The following is a 20,167-nucleotide window of genomic DNA, read 5'->3' on the forward strand; positions in this document are numbered from 1 at the left end:
TAAACGAGCAGCGATAGAAATACACCGTTTGTTGCAATATGCTTGGGACAACAGTACATTTTCAGGCAGACAAACTTTCGAAATTACAGTAGTTACAATTTTCAACAACAGATGGCGCTGCAAGTGATGTGAAAGATATAGAAGACAACGCAGTCTGTGGGTGCGCCATTCTGTACGTCGTCTTTCTGCTGTAAGCGTGTGCTGTTCACAACGTGCAAGTCTGCTGTAGACAACATGGTTTATTCCTTAGAACAGAGGATTTTTCTGGTGTTGGAATTCCACCGCCTAGAACACAGTGTTGTTGCAACAAGACGAAGTTTTCAACGGAGGTTTAATGTAACCAAAGGACCGAAAAGCGATACAATAAAGGATCTGTTTGAAAAATTTCAACGGATTGGGAACGTAACGGATGAACGTGCTGGAAAGGTAGGGCAACGTGCAGCTTGTGCAGCAGGTGATCCAACAGCGGCCTCGGGTTTCCGTTCGCCGTGTTACAGCTGCGGTCCAAATGACGCCAACGTCCACGTATCGTCTCATGCGCCAGAGTTTACACCTCTATCCATACAAAATTCAAACGCGGCAACCCCTCAGCGCCGCTACCATTGCTGCACGAGAGACATTCGCTAACGATATAGTGCACAGGATTGATGACGGCGATATGCATGTGGGCAGCATTTGGTTTACTGACGAAGCTTATTTTTACCTGGACGGCTTCGTCAATAAACAGAACTGGTGCAGATGGGGAACTGAAAAGCCCCATGTTGCAGTCCCATCGTCCCTGCATCCTCAAAAAGTACTGGTCTGGGCCGCCATTTCTTCCAAAGGAATCATTTGCCCATTTTTCAGATCCGAAACGATTACTGCATCACGCTGTCTGAACATTCTTCGTGAATTTGTGGCGGTACAAACTGCCTTAGACGACACTGCCAACACCTCGTGGTTTATGCAAGATGGTGCCCGGCCACATCGCACGGCCGACGTCTTTAATTTCCTGAATGAATATTTCGATGATCGTGTGATTGCTTTGGGCTATCCGAAACATACAGGAGGCGGCGTGGATTGGCCTCCCTATTCGCCAGACATGAACCCCTGTGACTTCTTTCTGTGGGGACACTTGAAAGACCAGGTGTACCTCCAGAAACAATTGAACAGCTGAAGCAGTACATCTCATCTGCATGTGAAGCCATTCCGCCAGACCGTTGTCAAAGGTTTCGGGTAATTTCATTCAGGGACTACGCCATATTATTGCTACGCATGGTGGATATGTGGAAAATATCGTACTATAGAGTTTCCCAGACCGCAGCGCCATCTGTTGTTGAAAATTGTAACTACTGTAATTTCAAAAGTTTGTCTGCCTGAAAATGTACTGTTGTCCCAAGCATATTGCAACAAACGGTGTATTTCTATCGCTGCTCGTTTAGTTTTTATTGCCGTTTCAAATATACCGGTCATTTTTGAAACACCCTGTATAAAGTACAGTCAAATTTAAATGAGACTGATGGAAAAAGTAACTAAACTGTGTATTATTTCAAATGCTATCACCATAGCTTTCAATACATTCATCCCACTGTGAGACAAGTCGGTCCATGGAAGAATGTTTGGGGTTGCCTACAGAACCATAATTGTACCCAGGCGTGCACCTCCTCATCCAAAGCAAATCAATGGCCAGGAACGTCTTTCTTCAGGCCTATGAAAATTACGTGAGATAAGATTGGGATGTGGAAGGGGTTCCTAGTGAAACAACTGTGGCAATATGCAAGTGTGCATTGTCCTGCAACAGAACGATGCTGTCCATCAACATTCCTGGGCATTTGGACTTGATGCTACACTTTGGTTTTTGCACGGTGTCCACATATTCCAGGAAGGCATTCAGGAGTGGGACTTTGCAGTCAAAGAAAAAGGTTACCATGACTTTCCCTGAGCTCACGTGCCTGTTTTTACAAGTACCTTGGGAAACCCTTACACATCCCCCATAGAATCCCAAACCCCCCTTCATGCCCATCAATTTGCTTCAGATGAATAGGTGGATGCCTAGATACAAGAATGTTTCCATTGGCAACCACAAACAATTTTGCATGAATATGTCAACAGTTATGGTGATGTTTTTAATGATAGGGGCTTATTCCTTTCTTTGTTGTGTTGGTGTTATGAACAGAACAAGGCCATACCACCAATCACTTTTATACAATTAATACTCAATATTTATTGCCAATAGCTGCACTACCAGAAACACTCTACTCATCTGATATAACCAAAACTGTGCATCAGATATCACAGAGATAGAATAAATATAACCTAAAATTCTCATGGAAGTTTATGATATAGGGATTAAGAGAGCAACCGAAAAATTATACGAACACACAAACCTGATCAAAAAATGCACAGTAATACACAATGAACATCTACATCTACATCTACATGGTTCTCTGATATTCACAGATAAGTGCCTGGCAGAGGGTTCATCGAACTATTTTCATACTACTTCTCTACCATTCCACTCTCGAATGATGCATGGGAGAAAGGAACACCTAAATCTTTCCATTCAAGCTCTGATTTCTCGTATTTTATTATGATGATCATTTCTCCCTACGTAGGTGGCTGTCAACAAAATATTTCCACCTTCGGAAGAAAAAGCTGGTGACTGAAATTTCGTAAATAGATCTCGCCACAAAGAAACCCCCTCTGTTTCAGTGACTGCCACCCCAACTGACGTATAATATCAGTGACACTCTCACCCCTATTGCGCTATAACACAAAACGAGCTGCCCTTCTTTGCACTTTTTTGATGTCCTCCATCAATCCTATCTAGTAAGGATCCCATACTGCGCAGCAATATTCCAGTAGAGGAAGGACAAGTGTAATGTAGGCTGTCTCTTTAGTGGGTTTGTCGCATCTTCCAAGTGTTCTGCCAACAAAGCGCAGTCTTTGTTTCGCCTTCCCCACAATATTATCTATGCGGTCTTTCCAATTTAAGTTGCTCGTAATTGTAATCCCTATGTATTTAGTCGAATTGACAGCCCTTAGATTTGTGAGATTTATCGGATTTCTTGTAGTACATATGTGGATGACCTCGCACTTTTCTTTGTTTAGTGCCACTTGCCACTTTTCGCACTGCACAGAAATTCTCTCTACATCATTTTGTAACTGGAGTTGATCATCTGATGATTTTACAAGACGGTAAATTACAGCATCATCTGCAAACAATCTAAGGGGGCTGCTCAGATTATCACGTAGATCATATATGTAAATCAGGAACAGCAGATGGCCTATGACACTACCTTGCAGAAAGCCAGATATCACTTCTGTTCTACCCGATGATTTACCGTCTATCACTGCGAACTGTGACCTCTCTGAGAGGAAATCACGAATTCAGTCACACAACTGAGACAATACTCTATATGCACGCAATGTGATTAATAGTCGTTTGTAAAGAACGGTATCAAAAGCCTTCTGGAAATCTAGGAATATGGAATCGATCTGGGATCCCTTGTCGACATCACTCATTACTTCTTGGGAATGAAGTGCTAGCTGTGTTGCACAAGAATGACATTTTCTGAATCCGTGTTGGTTACGCATCAACAAGTCATTTTCTTCAAGGTGATTCATAATGTTCGAGTACAGATAAAAAAAAATATGCTCCAAAATCCTACTGCAAATTGAGGTCAGTGATATGGATCTGTAATTCAATTGGTTACTACTATTTCCTTTCTTGAATATTAGTGTGACCTGTGCTACTTTCCAGTCTTTAGGGAGAGACCTTTTGTCAAGTGACCGGTTGTATATGATTGCTAAGAAAGGCGCTATTGTGTCTGCATACTCTGAAAGCAATCTGATTTGTATACCATCTGGACCGGGAGGGTTGCCTTTCTTAAGTGATTTGAGTTGTTTCGCAATATATAAGATATCTACTTTTATGTCACTCATGCTAACAGCTGTTCTGGTTTAGAATTCTGGAATATTTACTTCATATTCTTTCATGAAGGAATTACGGAAAACTGAATTTAGTGGCACCGTCATTGGTAACATTTCCATCACTATCGTGCAGTGACTCTGTTTGCCACTGGTGTACTTTACACACGACTAGAATCTCTTTGGGTTTTCTACCATATTTTGAGACAATGTTTCAATGTGGAAACTGTTAAAAGCATCTGGCATTGATGTCCGCACTAAATTTCTTCTGAATTTGGCATGCTTTTGAAGTGTTTTGTGTACCATGGTGGATGAGTCCTGTCTCTTATTAACTTAGGTAGCATGAATCTATCTATTTCTGTTGCTACTCTGTCTTTGAATTTGAGCCATATCTGGTCTACTCTTACATATTAGCCTGGAAGGAATGGATACTCTCTCTTAGGAAGGCATCAAGCGAATTTTTATCTGCTGTTTTAAATAAATATTTGGTTGATATGGTGTTCACTAATCCCTGTATCCATCATGATGCTCTTTATTAGATCAGGATTATTTGTGGCTAAGAGGTCTAATTGTTCAAAGTAATTCTCAGAGAAAGCATTTACTACAATTTCGGAAGATGTTTTCTGTCTACCACCGACTTTGAACATGTATTTTTGCCAACAAATCAAGGGTACATTGAAGTCTCCACCAATTATAGCTGTATGAGTGTGGTACTTATTCGTAATGAGATCAAAGTTTTCTTTGAACCGTTCTGAGTCCGAGGGTTGGTAGAAGGAGCCATTCATTTTGGTATGGCTGTTAACTATAACCTCTACCCATAGTAATTCGCAGGAACTATCTATTTCAACTTCACTACACAAACACAGCACCACCTACTTTATTTAATCTATCCTTTCTGAACACAGTTTGCGCCTCCTTAAAAATTTCGGCAGAATTTATCTCTGGCTTTAGCCAGCTTTCTGTTCCTATAACGATTACAGCTTTAGTGCTTCCTATCAGCGCTTGAAGCTCTGGTACTTTTCCAACACAGGTACAACAATTTACAACTATAATACCGACTGATGCTTGGTGGATTCTCGCTGTTTCTTTGCCCTGTACGCTTAGAGACTTAAGCCCTTTTTGATCTTTCCCGAGACTGCCTAACTCAAAAAACCGCCCAGTCCACGCCACACAACCCTTGCTACCCGTGTAGCCACCTCCTGTGTGTAGTGGACACCTGACCTACTTAGTGGAACCCGAAACCCCACCACTCTATGGTGCAAGTTGCGGAATCTGCAGCCTACACGGTCGCAGAACGGTCTGAGCCTCTGATTCAGACCCTCCACTCGGCTCTGTACCAAAGTTCCGCAATCGGTCCTGTCGACGATGATGCAGATGGTGAGCTCTGCCTTCATCTCGCTAGCAAGACTGGCAGTCTTCACCAACTCAGGTAGCCGCCGGAGAGAATCTCTTCCGATCCATAGTGACACAGGTCATTAGTGCCGACATGAGCCACCACCCGCAGTTGGCTGCACCCTGTACCCTTCATGACATCTGGAAGGACCCATTCCACGCCTTCAATGACTCCCCCCAGTATGCACGCGGAGTGCACATTGGCTTTTTCCCGTCCTTAGCTGCCGTATCCCTAAGGGGCTCCCAATAACAAGCAATCCCACCCTCTGCACTTGTCCGGGCCTCTCAGGAAGACCAGCCACTGCCGCGACAGGTGAGGCCGCCCTTGCTGGCTCAGAAGTACTTTCAGCAGTGGGCAGCACCTCAAACCTGTTACGGAGGCGTAAGGGTACAGCCTTGTGGCCAGCAACAACTTCCGCCTTCCGCCCAGGGATTCGCGACCCCACCACGGTTTGCCAATCACCGACTGGCAGGGACATCCGAGGGCGCAATGGCATCAGAGATCCCAAGTGATGCTAAAGGTTCCAAAGCTCTTGCCTCGGGTGTCCCAATGTCACCACAGCCCAGGGTAACAGCCTGGAGCCTGTCGACACGGCTAACACAGCTTCCAGCTGTTTACGGACGGTGGCCAATTCCCCCTGAATCCGTACACAACAGGGACAGTCCCTAACAATTTTTTCCTTCTGTTTTATCTCACAAGCCGTTCAAAACAAACAGATGACTGACAACTAAGCGAATTTACACTATATTGGTAGCTACAACTCTAGAAATTTGTGAATTAAACTATGTAAATACCACAAAACACGCAAAGAAATTTAGAATTAAACTATGAAACAAATAAGTGAGCTAAGAGTACGACTTGCTGCTGGCTGTATGTTGAATGAACAAGAACTGACTAAAAGAGATGCTTTTCGATGAAGTAAACAACTGAAAAAATGAACTGACTTCGAGAAATAGAATAAGACCTAAAAGAGGTAGGAATGAATAGGTAAATGGTAAATGAAAGAGGCAAATTCAGAAACAAAATTATGAATATGAAATCTGAATTAAAGGAAAGGAAGAAAACAGGGAAAATATGGGCAGAATAAAGGATACAGGAACACAGCCAAAGAAAGGAGAGATTTTGGGAAGATGAAAACACTGGGTACTCATGCTACATTCAAATTGTAACACTGTCTTAAATTGAAGAATTTGTTAAATATTTAAAAAGTAGCAACACAGGGCAAGCAAAAGGGTTGTAATTTACATCCATAAAAGATAGGAAAAGAGAATTATATGGTACAGTTATATGAATGGAAGGATTATAGTTGCATTTTATGCTCCTGATGAAGGGAAAGAAAGAGGATTCTACAGATTTCTATGACAAATTGCAACTGGTTTTGGACAAGTATGGCAATAAGCATCAAACAATATTGATAGGTTTATTCCCCATACTATCATAGAGATCATGGGAACGATGGGGAGTCACAGTCATTTATGACAGTGGAAGATTCATTACAGATTTTGTTTCTTTTAACAAACTAAAGATAACCAATACATTCTTTCACAAAAGATATCCATAAATATACATGATCAGCTTGAAGCTGTCTATAAAGATTTATCATCAATGAGAAATTAGAAGGCAAAGTATTAGAGCCAATAGTGTACAGGGGACATATGTTCTGAACATTTCTTGCTGATATCTCAAATCGATGCATACATAAAATGGAGAAAGGACAAAAACTTGGCAGAAGAAAATATGAGGGTAGAAATCTATGACGTGAACAAAGGATATGAGGTCTGTACCAGAAGAGACTTAAGATTAGGTTAGATTAGTACTTGTACCAGAGATCATGAATACAACACTTCGTAATGATGTGGAACGTGTCAGGTTAATAAAAGGTGTCATACAAAAATTACGTGACACTTAATATTTTTAATAAATATATTTTTTTTGTTGGGGTTGGGGAAATTACCCACTTACTATATCCAAAAATTCATCTAATGAGTAGAAGGAGTTGCCATTAAGAAATTCTTTTAAATGCTATATGGCTATCTGTCAGACTTTTGATGCTATTAGGTAAGTGACCAAAGACTTTTGTGGCAGCATAATTTACCCCCTTCTGAGCCAAAGTTAGATTTAACCTTGAGTAGTGAAGATCATCCTTTCTCCTAGTGTTGTAGCCATGTACACTGCTATTAGTTTTGAATTCGTTTGGATTGTTAATAACAAATTTCATATGTGGAGTCATAGAGAATAAATTAGCAAAATTTGGGAATACATATAGTACAATGAGCAGATGTGTACAAAATAAAATGAGAAAAGAAACGAGACTGAAATTTTTTCAAGAGAATGGCAGCGCTAATACCTGTTTACTGAAATGAATCGTGGGTTACAAGTAAATTTGAAGAAAGTCGCACACAAGCAACAGTAATGAAGTTACTGATGCACAAGAGCTGACAGATTTCGAGATTAGGAAAGACTTGAGCATCCTTAAGAAAGTAGAAGAAACTGGAATGAACATCTTGAAGGACTATGTCTCTAGATAAGACAATTTAAGCCAGTTTGGAGAAGAAGACAATAAAGACCATGGAAGTGATGGACAAACAAAAAGAAAAGAGTGAAACAGAGGCCGAATGCATGAAGTGAAGATGATGATATTTTTTCAAACAATGAAAAATGCAGGATGGAATGTAACAATACGAGAGAAGGAAAGCTGCTACTCACCATATAGCGGAGATGTTGAGCCCCGATAGGCACAATAAAAAGATTCACACAATCATAGCTTTCGGCCATTAAGGCCTTTGTCAGCAGTAGACACGCAAGTGCAACTTGCACACACATCTGCAGTCTCGGAGAGCTGAAACTACGCTGCCATTTGTATTTCATTAGGTTTGTTGTTGAAAATCATCTGTGGAACATTCCTCACATAGCCAGTGAAGTATAAAACTCATTCTTTCGAAATAAAACTTGCGCTCAGTCACGTCCACCACTTAAGGTCGGCAGTGCAGATTTTGGTGAAACGAGATGGCAAAAAAAAGTTAAGATTTGCTACTCAAATGATGTAGAAAATGTTCTCTTTTTAACCCTAATAAACATTATAACCCTCAAAAAAGAAAGTGAGTCCACTTATCGGAAGAAAACACAGGTCGCACCCGATTACAAGGAGTATAGCAGAAGTCGTCCAGAAAACTAAAACCACAGTCCAGTATCAGTGATGTCCACCTGTTGTAGAACTTCAAAATACATTCTGAGCTCAAACATAGGGATGTACCTCCTACAGAATGACCACCTCCATGCCAAAAACATTATTCACGCAAAACCGAAATCACATCCTGACAACCACAGATCTACGTAATCAGTTGGATGCAGTATATCCTGACTCGCAGAAAGTATTTGTCAATGTCACACACCCACGGTTATTAATGAAAGTAATGTCATTTGAAATATGAAATTTGTGACAGGTTTGAGGATTTTTTGGTGTGGAAAATACAGCACATCATCCGAGATGGACAGTTGTCGACAGCTGTAGAAGTACGTGCTCCAGTCACATTAATGAGACCACTGCCCTTGTTCAATGTCAAGGTGCAGTAATTACTCGCTAATGGCAGCACTAACAGTGGAGAGTATATAAAGTGGGTCAGGAGAACATGGAAATCACCTGGCAGAGTGCGGAGCTGAGCGCGACGGCGGACGGCGACCTGCCGGAGCGCCGCCTCCGCCGGCCCCCGCAGCTCCTGCCGCCCCCACGGCTGCTCAGGGAGGTGGGCGTCCCGCTGCGGCTGCCGACCCCGGCCCCGCCCCCAGATGCGGTGTCGTCCTCGTCGCACAGGCTCCTGCCGGCACAAGTGAGGCAAGCTGACGCAATTACAGGCATGCTGAAGGGTACACGTACTTCGAAAGAGGGTCATTTTGTTCGGAATCTGCGCAATAATGTGCATCACATGCCTGAACACACGAGTGATATGTTACTACTGTCACTTGTAGACGAACAGAGGGAGTGGGTCTGCTGCAAGAGAGAGGGGTGAGAGAGGAGCTTTGCTGACGGACCTCCTGAACAGAGAATGAATTTTATCTGAGATGCGCCCTGCTGTGACAGAGGAGAGAGAATATTTCACAGAGAGACAACACATTTGCGAAAAGGTAATAGGAATGTAGTTCTCAGACTTTTCCCTCTAAGAACAGAGGAAACTTGTTGGTCAGGTGAGTATCTACCAAGTTTTTCATCATTATGATGTTGGATCCTAAAATCAGGGCCTTTCTCCTACTTTTCAAGGGCTCTTTCTATCTCCGCTGCTCCACTCACAAATTTAACACAGGTACTTGGTATGACCTCGTTGTTGACCTAATAGCCTACACAAAAGCTTCCAATCACCGCTGATGTTCACTGTAAATTACTTTTTCGAGTAGGAGCTCAAGATTCTCGTATGTCTCCTCGAGACGGACACATTGAACAACTGTGACTGACGCTACAATGTTGTCATTAGATAATGACACTTATTTTATTTGAATCAATGAAGGGCCTCTAGTCGTCTTTCTTGTGCTCTGCATCGGACTTGTTAATGAGGTTTGGATTGCCAGCTAAGTACTAAAGAGTCTTCCTAATCTACAGTGCTGTTCTTTCAGCCTTGAGACTAGGAGTTTTGCAGCATCCTTTGGGGGATTTAATCTCTGGCCAAATTGTTAAGGTCAGGTTATGACAAGGGTTGGGGCATGTCTTGCACACCTTCCCCATCAGAATCTTAAGTAAGTTCATCAGATGCAGAACTTAATTCAGAATGCAGTATCTGAAGGTTCTTAGGGGGGACAGATACAGGAACACCAGAACTATGTGGCAGACTCCAAATCAGGATACATCATTTCTTTTTTTTCCCCTATGAACAGTCATCCAGATGGTTCTTTGGTGACCACTGGGCCTTATTTTACACTTTGATCATTTTCATAGCTCCTCAACAAAAAAGCTGCACACTCTGAGGCGCGTGATATTTACCCTGATCCTCTCGTTTCCCTCAAAGACTAAGCAAAATAAACACTTTTAACAAATGCGGTTATGTTCCATTTCTGAATGGCAATCATAACAATAACACAATATATCAGGACTGTTCGAACACTTTCTCTTTCGCACGCTTACAGCCCAACAAATAAACCAAAACAAAATAGTGCACTGGAACACTCTTTCAGATACTCTTGCTCAGCACTAGTTCAATAACCTGTATCTAATTCCTCCATTATAACGTATCCATCGATACGTTCTAACTAATCATACTTGTACCTACAAAGATGCAGTAATTTAAAATTAAATGCTTCTAACTGGCTGTTTACTTTTAAATAAATATTTGGACTGCCGTTTCTTTAAGTGGACAATTGCATTTTAATTAGATAGACTAAATGTGATAACACCAAAATGGCAATATTTCTGGATTCAGGCAAACCAATATAAAACAGGTGTCATAATGAAAAACGGAAAATCATTGTTTACCTCTGCTGTTGTAATATACTCATTCACAAGCAAAAGTCTAATACTTGCCCTACTGTATTAAAATTAGAAAGTTTTTTATATGTGCGCAAATAACCGGACTCTACTCGTACAGCGTTTTGGAATGAGAGCACTTAGCCACTTGCAACCTGACTGAAATTTTTCTCCCTTAAATATCTAAGGTCAAATATTTAACACAGTAACTCAGTTGCTTGAATCTGTTTTACACATGCGAGTCTAATTCTTTAAAGAAACAAAGGTTTACTGGTTCTGTCGTATACTAGGTAACAAATCATCCCCAACTTGTTGCCCCAATCCTCTCACCAGTGTACTCACCCCGCATTGCTGACATCGATGCCAGAGGAGGAGGAGGGCTCGTGGGCTGTCCTCGGCACGTCCAGCAGCAGTGGCCTGGAGCCAGTCTCCAAGCGCGTCGCCGCTCCAGCGCCGTTCTCCAGCACGGCGTGCGCCCTGGCTGCTAGAAGCATCACACCACTACATTCAGCAGAGCGCTGTACTCTGATAACAGGCGAAAGTCGTACAGTTCGACGTTCATTTGTTTCCATCGCATGTAGACATTTGCAACATTTACGAATGAATACTTGCGAAATATGAGAACTGAATGTTGTAAGCACACGAAACTTCCTGGCACATTAAAAGTGTGTGCCGGACCGCGACTCGAACTCAGGACCTGAGTTCGTATCTCGGTCCGGCACACAGTTTTAATCAGTCAGGAAGTTTCACATCAGCGCACACTTCGCTGCAGAGTGAAAATCTCATTTTGTAAACACATGTCATACATACATTACGACTGAAATGAACTTGTTAACTGATCAGATGTTGGTTTGCATACAGCATCTGTAGATGTATATTCCTGTTACAGAAACTGTCTCTGGAAATCATCTCTTCCAATGCCGGCAGCAGGAATATCAGGTTCTTCACTAACGACGCCCTCCTCAAAGCGAGAAGCTTCTTCTGAAATGTGAACTTCCAATCCAACTGAATTTTCCATTGTTTCTTGATAGATCATGACAACATTTGGAATCAGAAAAACACACGACACTATTGCACTAGTCTACAACATTCATTATTTGACAAACCGGTTTGCAGCTGTTACATCATCGTGAGGTACGAAGATAAATATGTGCATCTGTGAAATTAAAGATTTTAAAATAGTGCAATAACATTAATATGAGGGTTGCCCATAAAGTAATGTACCACTTTCTTTTTCTCCGCTGAAAACAATGCTGCGAATGTTACGTGTGTATTGTTTGAAGCCTCCTGAGTGAGCGCACGAAGTTTCCGACAGATAGCGTTGCTGTAGGACAGTTTCAAAACGGCGTCTCTAGGTGACGTACGTTACAAGCAATGTGCAGTCATTTAATTTCTCACTGCAGCGAAAGATACTGTGGGCAGTATGCAGAAACGCTTGTGCAAAGTCTTTGGAGCATCTGCTCTCTATAGAAGTACAGTTAGTCGCTGGTCAAGGTGGTTCAGGTCTTCAGAAGGAAGTGTGGATCCCATTATCCGCACTGACGGGCTTGTTTTGTGCTGGAGGGAGGCCATAGAACGGGATGGAGATAACGTGGAAAAATAGGGTGTGTGTGGATAAAACTCCATTATTTCATGTGTGGAATTCTCATAGTGTTCAATACTGAATTGTTGAAGAAAAATCCGTCGCATTACTTTCTGGATATCACTCATATTTAATCTAAATATCATACATCACATTTATTACTGAAATAATCCTTCTCATTTCAGCCAAACATTAACCTTTGTCATGTTTGGAACCAACTGAAGTTCTCTGTACCTGACGATTACGTAACAGCAGAAAACTGATTTGTAAAATAATAAATATTGTCGAATATTACACCAATGTCACATGCTGCCTGAATGACCTGTATACACTTTTTCACAGTACCTGCATCTGTCAAGGGCTGCAGTTTGTCTTTACTATTCGACAAAAGTATTGATGCGCAGTTAATATTATGTAATACAGGTACATGGTTGTGTGAGACTTTTTTGCGAGATTATCTGAAATATATTAGATGAGGCACTAGTTTTTGTAACCGCTGACTGGTTCCTGTTGTTAAATGTTTCTCTACTTAAAGAAAAATTTGTTTGCGTTTTTAGTTGATGTAACTATTTCTGTGCAACAAAAACCGTTATGTTTCCCTGTGTAAACACACTACACGACATTTCTATATCTTCCTTGTAATTCGTACGTCATTTTATCTGTACTGGTGATATTCAGTTGGTACCTGATGATGGCGTAATAAGTCTAAAGTCGGTTCGTTACCAAATCGACATAATTTTGCAGAACGTTAAGATGTGCTTCTTGTTTAATGTTGTAAACGCCAACATGAATGGCAACTCTTTTTATAAAGTTTGTATTTCAAATACATTTGTACAAACTAGAAAAATATTTCATACTGAGGTCACACAATCACAACAACATTGGCGCTCGTAACCACACATCTGCAACTATCTCGCTCGTTTTTGCTTGTGTGAAAGTCCGCACGTCCATTTTCGCTGTTAATAATGGTACACCATGTCTCTCTCTTCTAGTTTCCAGCGATACTAAAAGCGGCTATGCGACCGTCGTTTGCTACAATGTTTCGCAAAATTGGAAGCAGCAGCTATACGAGTACAGCATAAAAATGGTTCGCTATGGAATCTACAGAGAGCCTGACAAGCGTTCAAGCCAACACGTAGCGACTGTCACTAAAAGCTAGATGCATCTCTACGAAGCATTGCGTGTCGTCGTGATGAAGCTTTTGTTTTAAAACAAAATCATCGCGTGAATCATGCAGCTCGGAATAACATCAGAAAGATGCACTTTACTCCTAATTTCCTACGAGTGCTCTAACTTGCTACAGCTGGTATGAATACCTTCAGTTCGTTATTTGGCGAAGAATGCATGGGTCAGGGCGTATTCTATATCCAGATTCTGAGCTATGAAACTTTGTTTTCCATTTAATAATTCAGTGGTGAAATTTATTGTATCAGCCGGCATTTGCTCTCGTTGCACGCTGACTGGATGCTTGTAGTCGCCGACTGGAATGAGCGAGCTACAGATGGGTCATTGTTTCATTGTTCAGTTGCTATGAGGCTTCTGCGGAGAGATACTGCATGAGAAATTAATTCTGCTGCTCTCATACGGAAAGCTGTTGTTTCGGCAGTCTTTCGTATCGAAGGCGATAAACCGATCGTTGTGTTGGAATAACAGACTAAAATGAAACAAATGTTGTGCTCAGTTACCCTTCTTAAATGACAAAAACTACTGTTTTTATATTGAATCAGAGATATTTTACAGTTTTATTCTGTAATAAAGTCAGTTTTGATGCTAATGACAATGACTTTTTGAAGCTTTGTGTTCGAGAGAATGGTTTGTACTAACGACGTGCGACGTTTACGAAACAATTGTTGGCAGTATAAACATCGATGTTAAAGACGAAATAAAACATCTACCACCAATTTTAAGAAAATGTATTTTTCTATCACTATAAATGTTTAAATGATATTAACGAATCTTTTTCTGGAAATATCTCAAAGACGTCAATGCAAGAAGCCATAATATGTTATGTTGTACCCACATGCTTAATTTGGTAGCAAAAGAATATAGTGAACAAACTGGACTAGTTGGTTCCACTGCTGCGAAAGGTACTGCAATGTAGTTTAAACTAAGAAAAGAATTAACCCCAAGAAGTATCCATAAGACGGAATTCAATGTTCTAAATGATAGAACGACTTTTTTTTGCAGCTGTGTCCCGGTATTAATGATATCGTTAATTACCGTGCCACTGCACCAACCATGCTGACAACCACTTGTGTCTGTGGCTACTCGTGAACTCTGCCTAAAAATTTACTTGGAAAGAGTAAAGTAATCCAAATAATGAGTATGTTGATCACAAAAATATATTGCGTGCAACCAGTACAGAGCATTGGAGAGGAGCTGAAAAGTAAAGTCATACCCGATACGAAAAAGCAATTGCTATCAAGCTGTCGTGGTAAAACATTAACCGTATCAGCATTGTTCGAACCAAGATTCCAGAAAAATACACTTTCACGATGCTTTAGCATGTTCGAAGGAGATCAAATCCATCAAAGTCTTTCTTGCTGCTATCGAAACAACTGTCCTACATTACATGAACATAGAGAAACGACATATGGTTTATGGAGTGAACATTATTTTATAATGAAGAAAAGAATAACTCGCGAACTGGAAGGGGAACGGATTTACCATCCCAGTTTGGTTATTATCTGAACACCTAAATATTTTAGTCTTGTGGCCGCATCCTCAGCTCCCTAACGACTATTTTCTGAAGCACGATACGCTATTCGTCAATGACGCAACATACGGGATGGAGAAAATCTGACAAAAATGTTATTTTTACAGTCTTTAGCCAAAATATTGTGGAATATGTAATGTTAATTGTTGAATGTGTATGATATTAGATATATTTACACGTTGTCTATTACGCCAGTCTAGAAGTTCGTCATTTAATTTCTTTTTTTTTTTAGGGTCGATTATTATCAGCCTTAGAAGGCGATGGCGAAATCAACATCTGTGATTTGTCAAAATCGCCCGTCTCTAGTTTTTAGTGATTTTAATGTTTCCTTGCTCTTTGATAGATCTCAGCTTAATGTGCATCCCTTCTTCCACTCTGTACTAGCTTCATGGACATTGACCTCGACTTGCCGCTAAAATAAAAGAGGCGATGGCAACTATAGTAGGGTGACCAGACGAACCGTTTTTAACCGGTCTTCCTTTTTTTTTCGTTTCGTGTCCCATTGTACAGGAAAATATTCAACGGGACGCCAGATGTTCCGATTTTTGTAATCAGCAGTAACCTTATCTCTCTCTTTTTGTTTCGTTTTGTGTTTTTATTTATTTTTACGTCAATTTAATGTCATAGACATATTTCTTAAAAAAGTTTCTTGGGTCTGGCTTTGTCTTGAACGCAAAGATGGAATAAAGAAGCATATTTTGCTCACGGGATGAGAAGAGCTGAGAACAGAAGATTTTTCCGTGGACATGCTCGGTGTCATGGTTACGCACGAGCTTCGAAGTTCAAATTGATATTTGCTACTGAAGAAATCACGGACGGGTATTACAAGTTTTCGTTAAAGACCGTTTGGGGCTATCAACGTTCAATCGTATTTGTCGTCACACAGTTAGGTGACATAAATCTGCAACCAACACGATGTCTTCGGACTGTTGCAGACAACAATGAGAAGTGGGCGTCAGTTTCAACACTGGGTTTGGCAAGCTTGCTGTAGTGCTTCCACTGACTGTTCTTTGCTGTGTGTGAAACTGAATCGTGTCCGTTATTATCGGGAAAGGAAGTATTGTTTTTCGAAAACCATGAAACTAAAGCTCCCTTTCTTGAAGGAAACCACGAGAACGAAGGTAGAAGGTACATTGTGTTGTTCAGTTTTTTTCCATTGAACATCGAGGATGTGTCGATACATCGCAGCACATAAAGAAAAAGAAGCACCTGTTCTCAGTTTCTGCGAGAACTTTTAACAGTATCACTTCCTTTGTAAACACGAATAAACTACAAACAGAGGAAGAAAAACGTATCGCTGCAGGAGCAGCGTGGTTTGTAAAACACAGCCATTCTTTCCATTCAATGGGCTGTGGGGTCTGCTCATTGGAGACCTATTTGAGGAGAAATCCACAAGTTATAGGACAGAATGCGATTCGATTTTAGTGAACGTTTTGTCGCCGTACGCAGTGCATGAAGTTGTCAGAATAAGAATACTAAATAAGTGTCTGCGATGGTTGATCCACCAAATCATGAAGGCTTAAGGCTTAACGCTAGTGCTGTCTCTGCCTAGGAATTTCATTGCTACCAAAGGTGTTCAGTGCAAAATAATCTGTCTTCAGAACATTGGTGCAGAAAAGCTAGCTATATTCTGGATATTTTAAAAATACAAAATATATATTTGACATGATTGTCGTATTTTATGCAGTCACTGTAATACTAACTTTGGTGGCTACAAGAGTGCAGGAATAAACAATATTTATTCCAAACTGAACATTGAAGGAGTCGGTTGCGCCACCCATGTGGTACACAATGGAGTTCAAACTAGTGACATAGAAAAAAAAAGCAGTGAATAAAATATTGAAATATTTTAACATTTACACTGTGCGTGTAAGGTAATATTAGAACTAGGTGACTGTCATTGTTGCCAGGAATTACAAGAGTTACTGATATGTATGAACCTTTGAATTTTTATTTTCTATGTCAGGATAAGTGTCCTGCATGACTGAAACAGTTTTTTGAGAACCCGCAGTCACTTTTTTGGCTTCATTTCATACAAACCCAATTGAAAATGTTTTCAAATTCAATCCAAAAGTTGGAACGAACCACGATTTCATCTACAGAATCAGCCGAGGAGTTACAGATACTTAAAGAAGAAAAATCCGTAACAGAAATTTACATAATTAACTTGGAAAAGGTAGGCATTTTCACTCAGTGAAAATACTAAACGATTACCAATTTATTTCATGACACTGTTGTGACTTTCCTAAAAAGTTGACTTCTCCATTTAAAAAAATGAAAATTCTGTTTCGTGGTCTGAAATTTCAGATAGATGAAGATGTACTGTTTGATGGTATAGAATGCGTGAACAACATTGGTTCCAAGAAACTTGCCGAATGGGATAAAGTTAATTTGGAGACAGATAAGAGATGGTGTGATGCATTCCATACACTTAAAAGCACAGGTACTTCTTGCATACAGACGCTGGCGACTTTTTCTCTTGCTGTACTAGGCACAAATACTGCTGTGCAAAGGGTATTCTGAATTTGAATTCCCTTTGGATTGACGAGAAAAACCATTTTAACACCTGCTATTAGCCAATTCAAAGTGTTTGTAAGATATTAGGTCTTCTGATAATTACAAAGTTAGTACTAGTGTTCCTGATACAATAGCTAAACGGTCGACGGATTTTTGGCGTCTACATTAGTGTTCATTTGTTAGAAATCATTCTATCAGCTTCTCAGTATTTTGAACTATAATCAGTTCTTGGAATAACGATGAATTATTACGTGATGCAGTGCCGTTACAAGCATGTTTTAAAGTGTCTTGTTAAAATACATGCTTTTTTATGTGTACAAAGTTTAGTTTTTATTTATTTTACTAAGGTGATGCAGAATATTTTCTTTTCCTCTAGTGTCACTTTTTTTTCGCAAATGTCCCTTTTTTCACGTGGAAAATCTGGTCACCCTAAACTATAGTGATGAATGCTACAGGATGCAAAGCTGGTGAGAGCGTGCAAGGTTTTCTAATATTTCGCTACATGTATCGAGCTTCGCTAGTTTCTTTTCTAATTCTTGTAAGAGTAACTGGCGCCTCATGCTGCAGAATTCACTCTCGCAGAGGAACGCGTAGAGCTCTGCTGGGTTTGGGGTGGGGGGGTCTTCTACAGACGTACCGGGAACAGCAGCAACGCCAGAGTCGTCGCGGGAGGCGGCCCGCCCCCGCACCGAAGGCCTCCGGCCCCCGCCGCCCCCGCTGCTGCTGCCGCATCCGCCACCACCTGTTGTCGTCGTCGTTTCGTCGAAACCTGGTGGCGGACCGTTCTTCTCAGACGCATGTTGGAGCTGAGTGCTGCACATGTGCTCTTTTGTGCGGATTCGTTTGCATGTGTGCACTTTTGTAGAAATCTGTCTGCACGGGTGCACTTTTGAGGAAATTCGTTTGCACATTTACATACTCTTCTGCATATATGAGTGTGGTATCCATGTGTGCTGCTTAGTGCAAGCAAGCTTTTACATCTGCAGTTTGGTGCGAACAGCATCAGTAGTTAGGTAAACTGTCTCTGTTATCTCTCTGGCCCCCATTTTCAACTGAACTCAGCTGTACTTGTATTGTGACCCCTTTTTTTTGCGTCAAATGTAGGCTGACTTGACATATGTAAAACCCTTGTCACTGTATATTGTAGCAACCAAAATACACACTGATAAATCTATGTGAATTTACATTCCAGTTCCCACCATTTCGAAATGTCTGAACTGTGAAAGTGATTCAAAGGGAATGTACCAAGATCTCTTGTGAACAAACTTCATTCTGTAGACAGTAATTTTGATAAACTATTTCGATATCCTGCTTATTACACAATCGAAATTTTTTGTTGCGATATATTTGCAAGACTGTGCCAAGTAATTGTAAACTACTACAATTTCTGTGGCACAGGAATCGATATTTTTATGCACTGGTGGAGCCAAGTATGGCTGCATTGGAATTCACGTAAGTAGTTTCCCGTCGTATTAGCAGCTTTCCACTACGATTTCAAATGGAACTAAGTTCCTTTGCATCAGTAGCGTAAAATACTGCCAAGTTTCAGTTACTACTGCAGATGGTGTTGATCAGTGTGGCATTATCTATCATTCAGTAACAAACAGTCACCGCCACGGTAACCTGCTGCTGTGGCTAAATATTGCGCCATCAAGTGGTCGCATGCGCAGAAATAACTTGAAATTCATTCAGCTAGTTGAAGGCAGTCCTTAGAGAACTGATTGATTGATTTAAGGAGATCCGCCTCAGTTGTACTGAAGTTTATTGAAACCAAGTCTGGTTTGAATAATCATTAGTACAATTGAGGCGGATCTTTTTAATTTACTTAATCTTGCGTCTCAGTTGTGGATATCCTACAATACCAAACTTGGTATCTTAATGAACTCTTCGCCCTCTTATTTTTGGTATTACATGACCAAGACAACAATTTATTCGTTTTACAACTAAAACAATATCTGACGCCTTCTGAAAACTACCGAATTATGAATTAAAGAACGCTTGCAGAAACATTTGTAATGATCGACCAGGATAGGTTTCGACTGGAAGTTATCAACAATACGTTATGGACACTGAAGACCCAAAGAAACTGGTAGACCTGCCTAATATCGTGTAGGGCCCCCGCGACCACGCAAATGTGCCGCAATACGACGTGACATGGACTCAACATGTCTGAAGTACACGGCTGCCCATAAATCCGTAAGAGTACGAGGAGGTAGAGATCCCTTCTGAACAGCACGTTGCAAGGCATCCCAGGTATATTCATGTCTGTGAGGTCCGGTGGCCACCGGAAGTGTTTAAACTGGAGCCACTGTGTAGCAAGTCTGGAGATGTGGGGTGTCGCATTGTCCTGCTGGAATTGCTGAAGTCCGTCGGAATGCACAACGGACATGAATGGATGCAGTTTAAGCTTACGTTCGTGTCACCTGTCAAAGTCGTACCTAGACGCATCAGGTGACCCATGTCACCCCAACTGCACGCGCCCCACGCCATTACAGAGCCTCCACCAGCTAGAACAGTCCCCTGCTGACTTGCACGGTCCATGGATTCATGACGTCCATGCGCTCGATACAATTTGCAACGAGACTCGTCAGACAATTCAAC

At 41.0% G+C, this 20,167-nt stretch overlaps 1 protein-coding gene across 1 annotated transcript in view; it reads right to left on the minus strand.

Moving 5' to 3' along the window:
• LOC124716881 (G-protein coupled receptor moody-like) overlaps positions 1-20,167 on the minus strand; it is a 193,940-nt gene that overhangs the window by 32,756 nt on the left and 141,017 nt on the right. The window contains exons 6-7 of the mRNA XM_047243433.1: positions 11,094-11,235; positions 8,943-9,117 (exon numbers count right to left, since the gene is read on the minus strand). Coding sequence (XP_047099389.1) covers positions 8,943-9,117; positions 11,094-11,235 — 317 coding nt within the window. The remainder of the gene's footprint in view (positions 1-8,942; positions 9,118-11,093; positions 11,236-20,167) is intronic.

Source organism: Schistocerca piceifrons, chromosome 9 (assembly GCF_021461385.2).
Source record: "Schistocerca piceifrons isolate TAMUIC-IGC-003096 chromosome 9, iqSchPice1.1, whole genome shotgun sequence".
In the NCBI taxonomy this organism is placed as follows: domain Eukaryota; kingdom Metazoa; phylum Arthropoda; class Insecta; order Orthoptera; family Acrididae; genus Schistocerca; species Schistocerca piceifrons.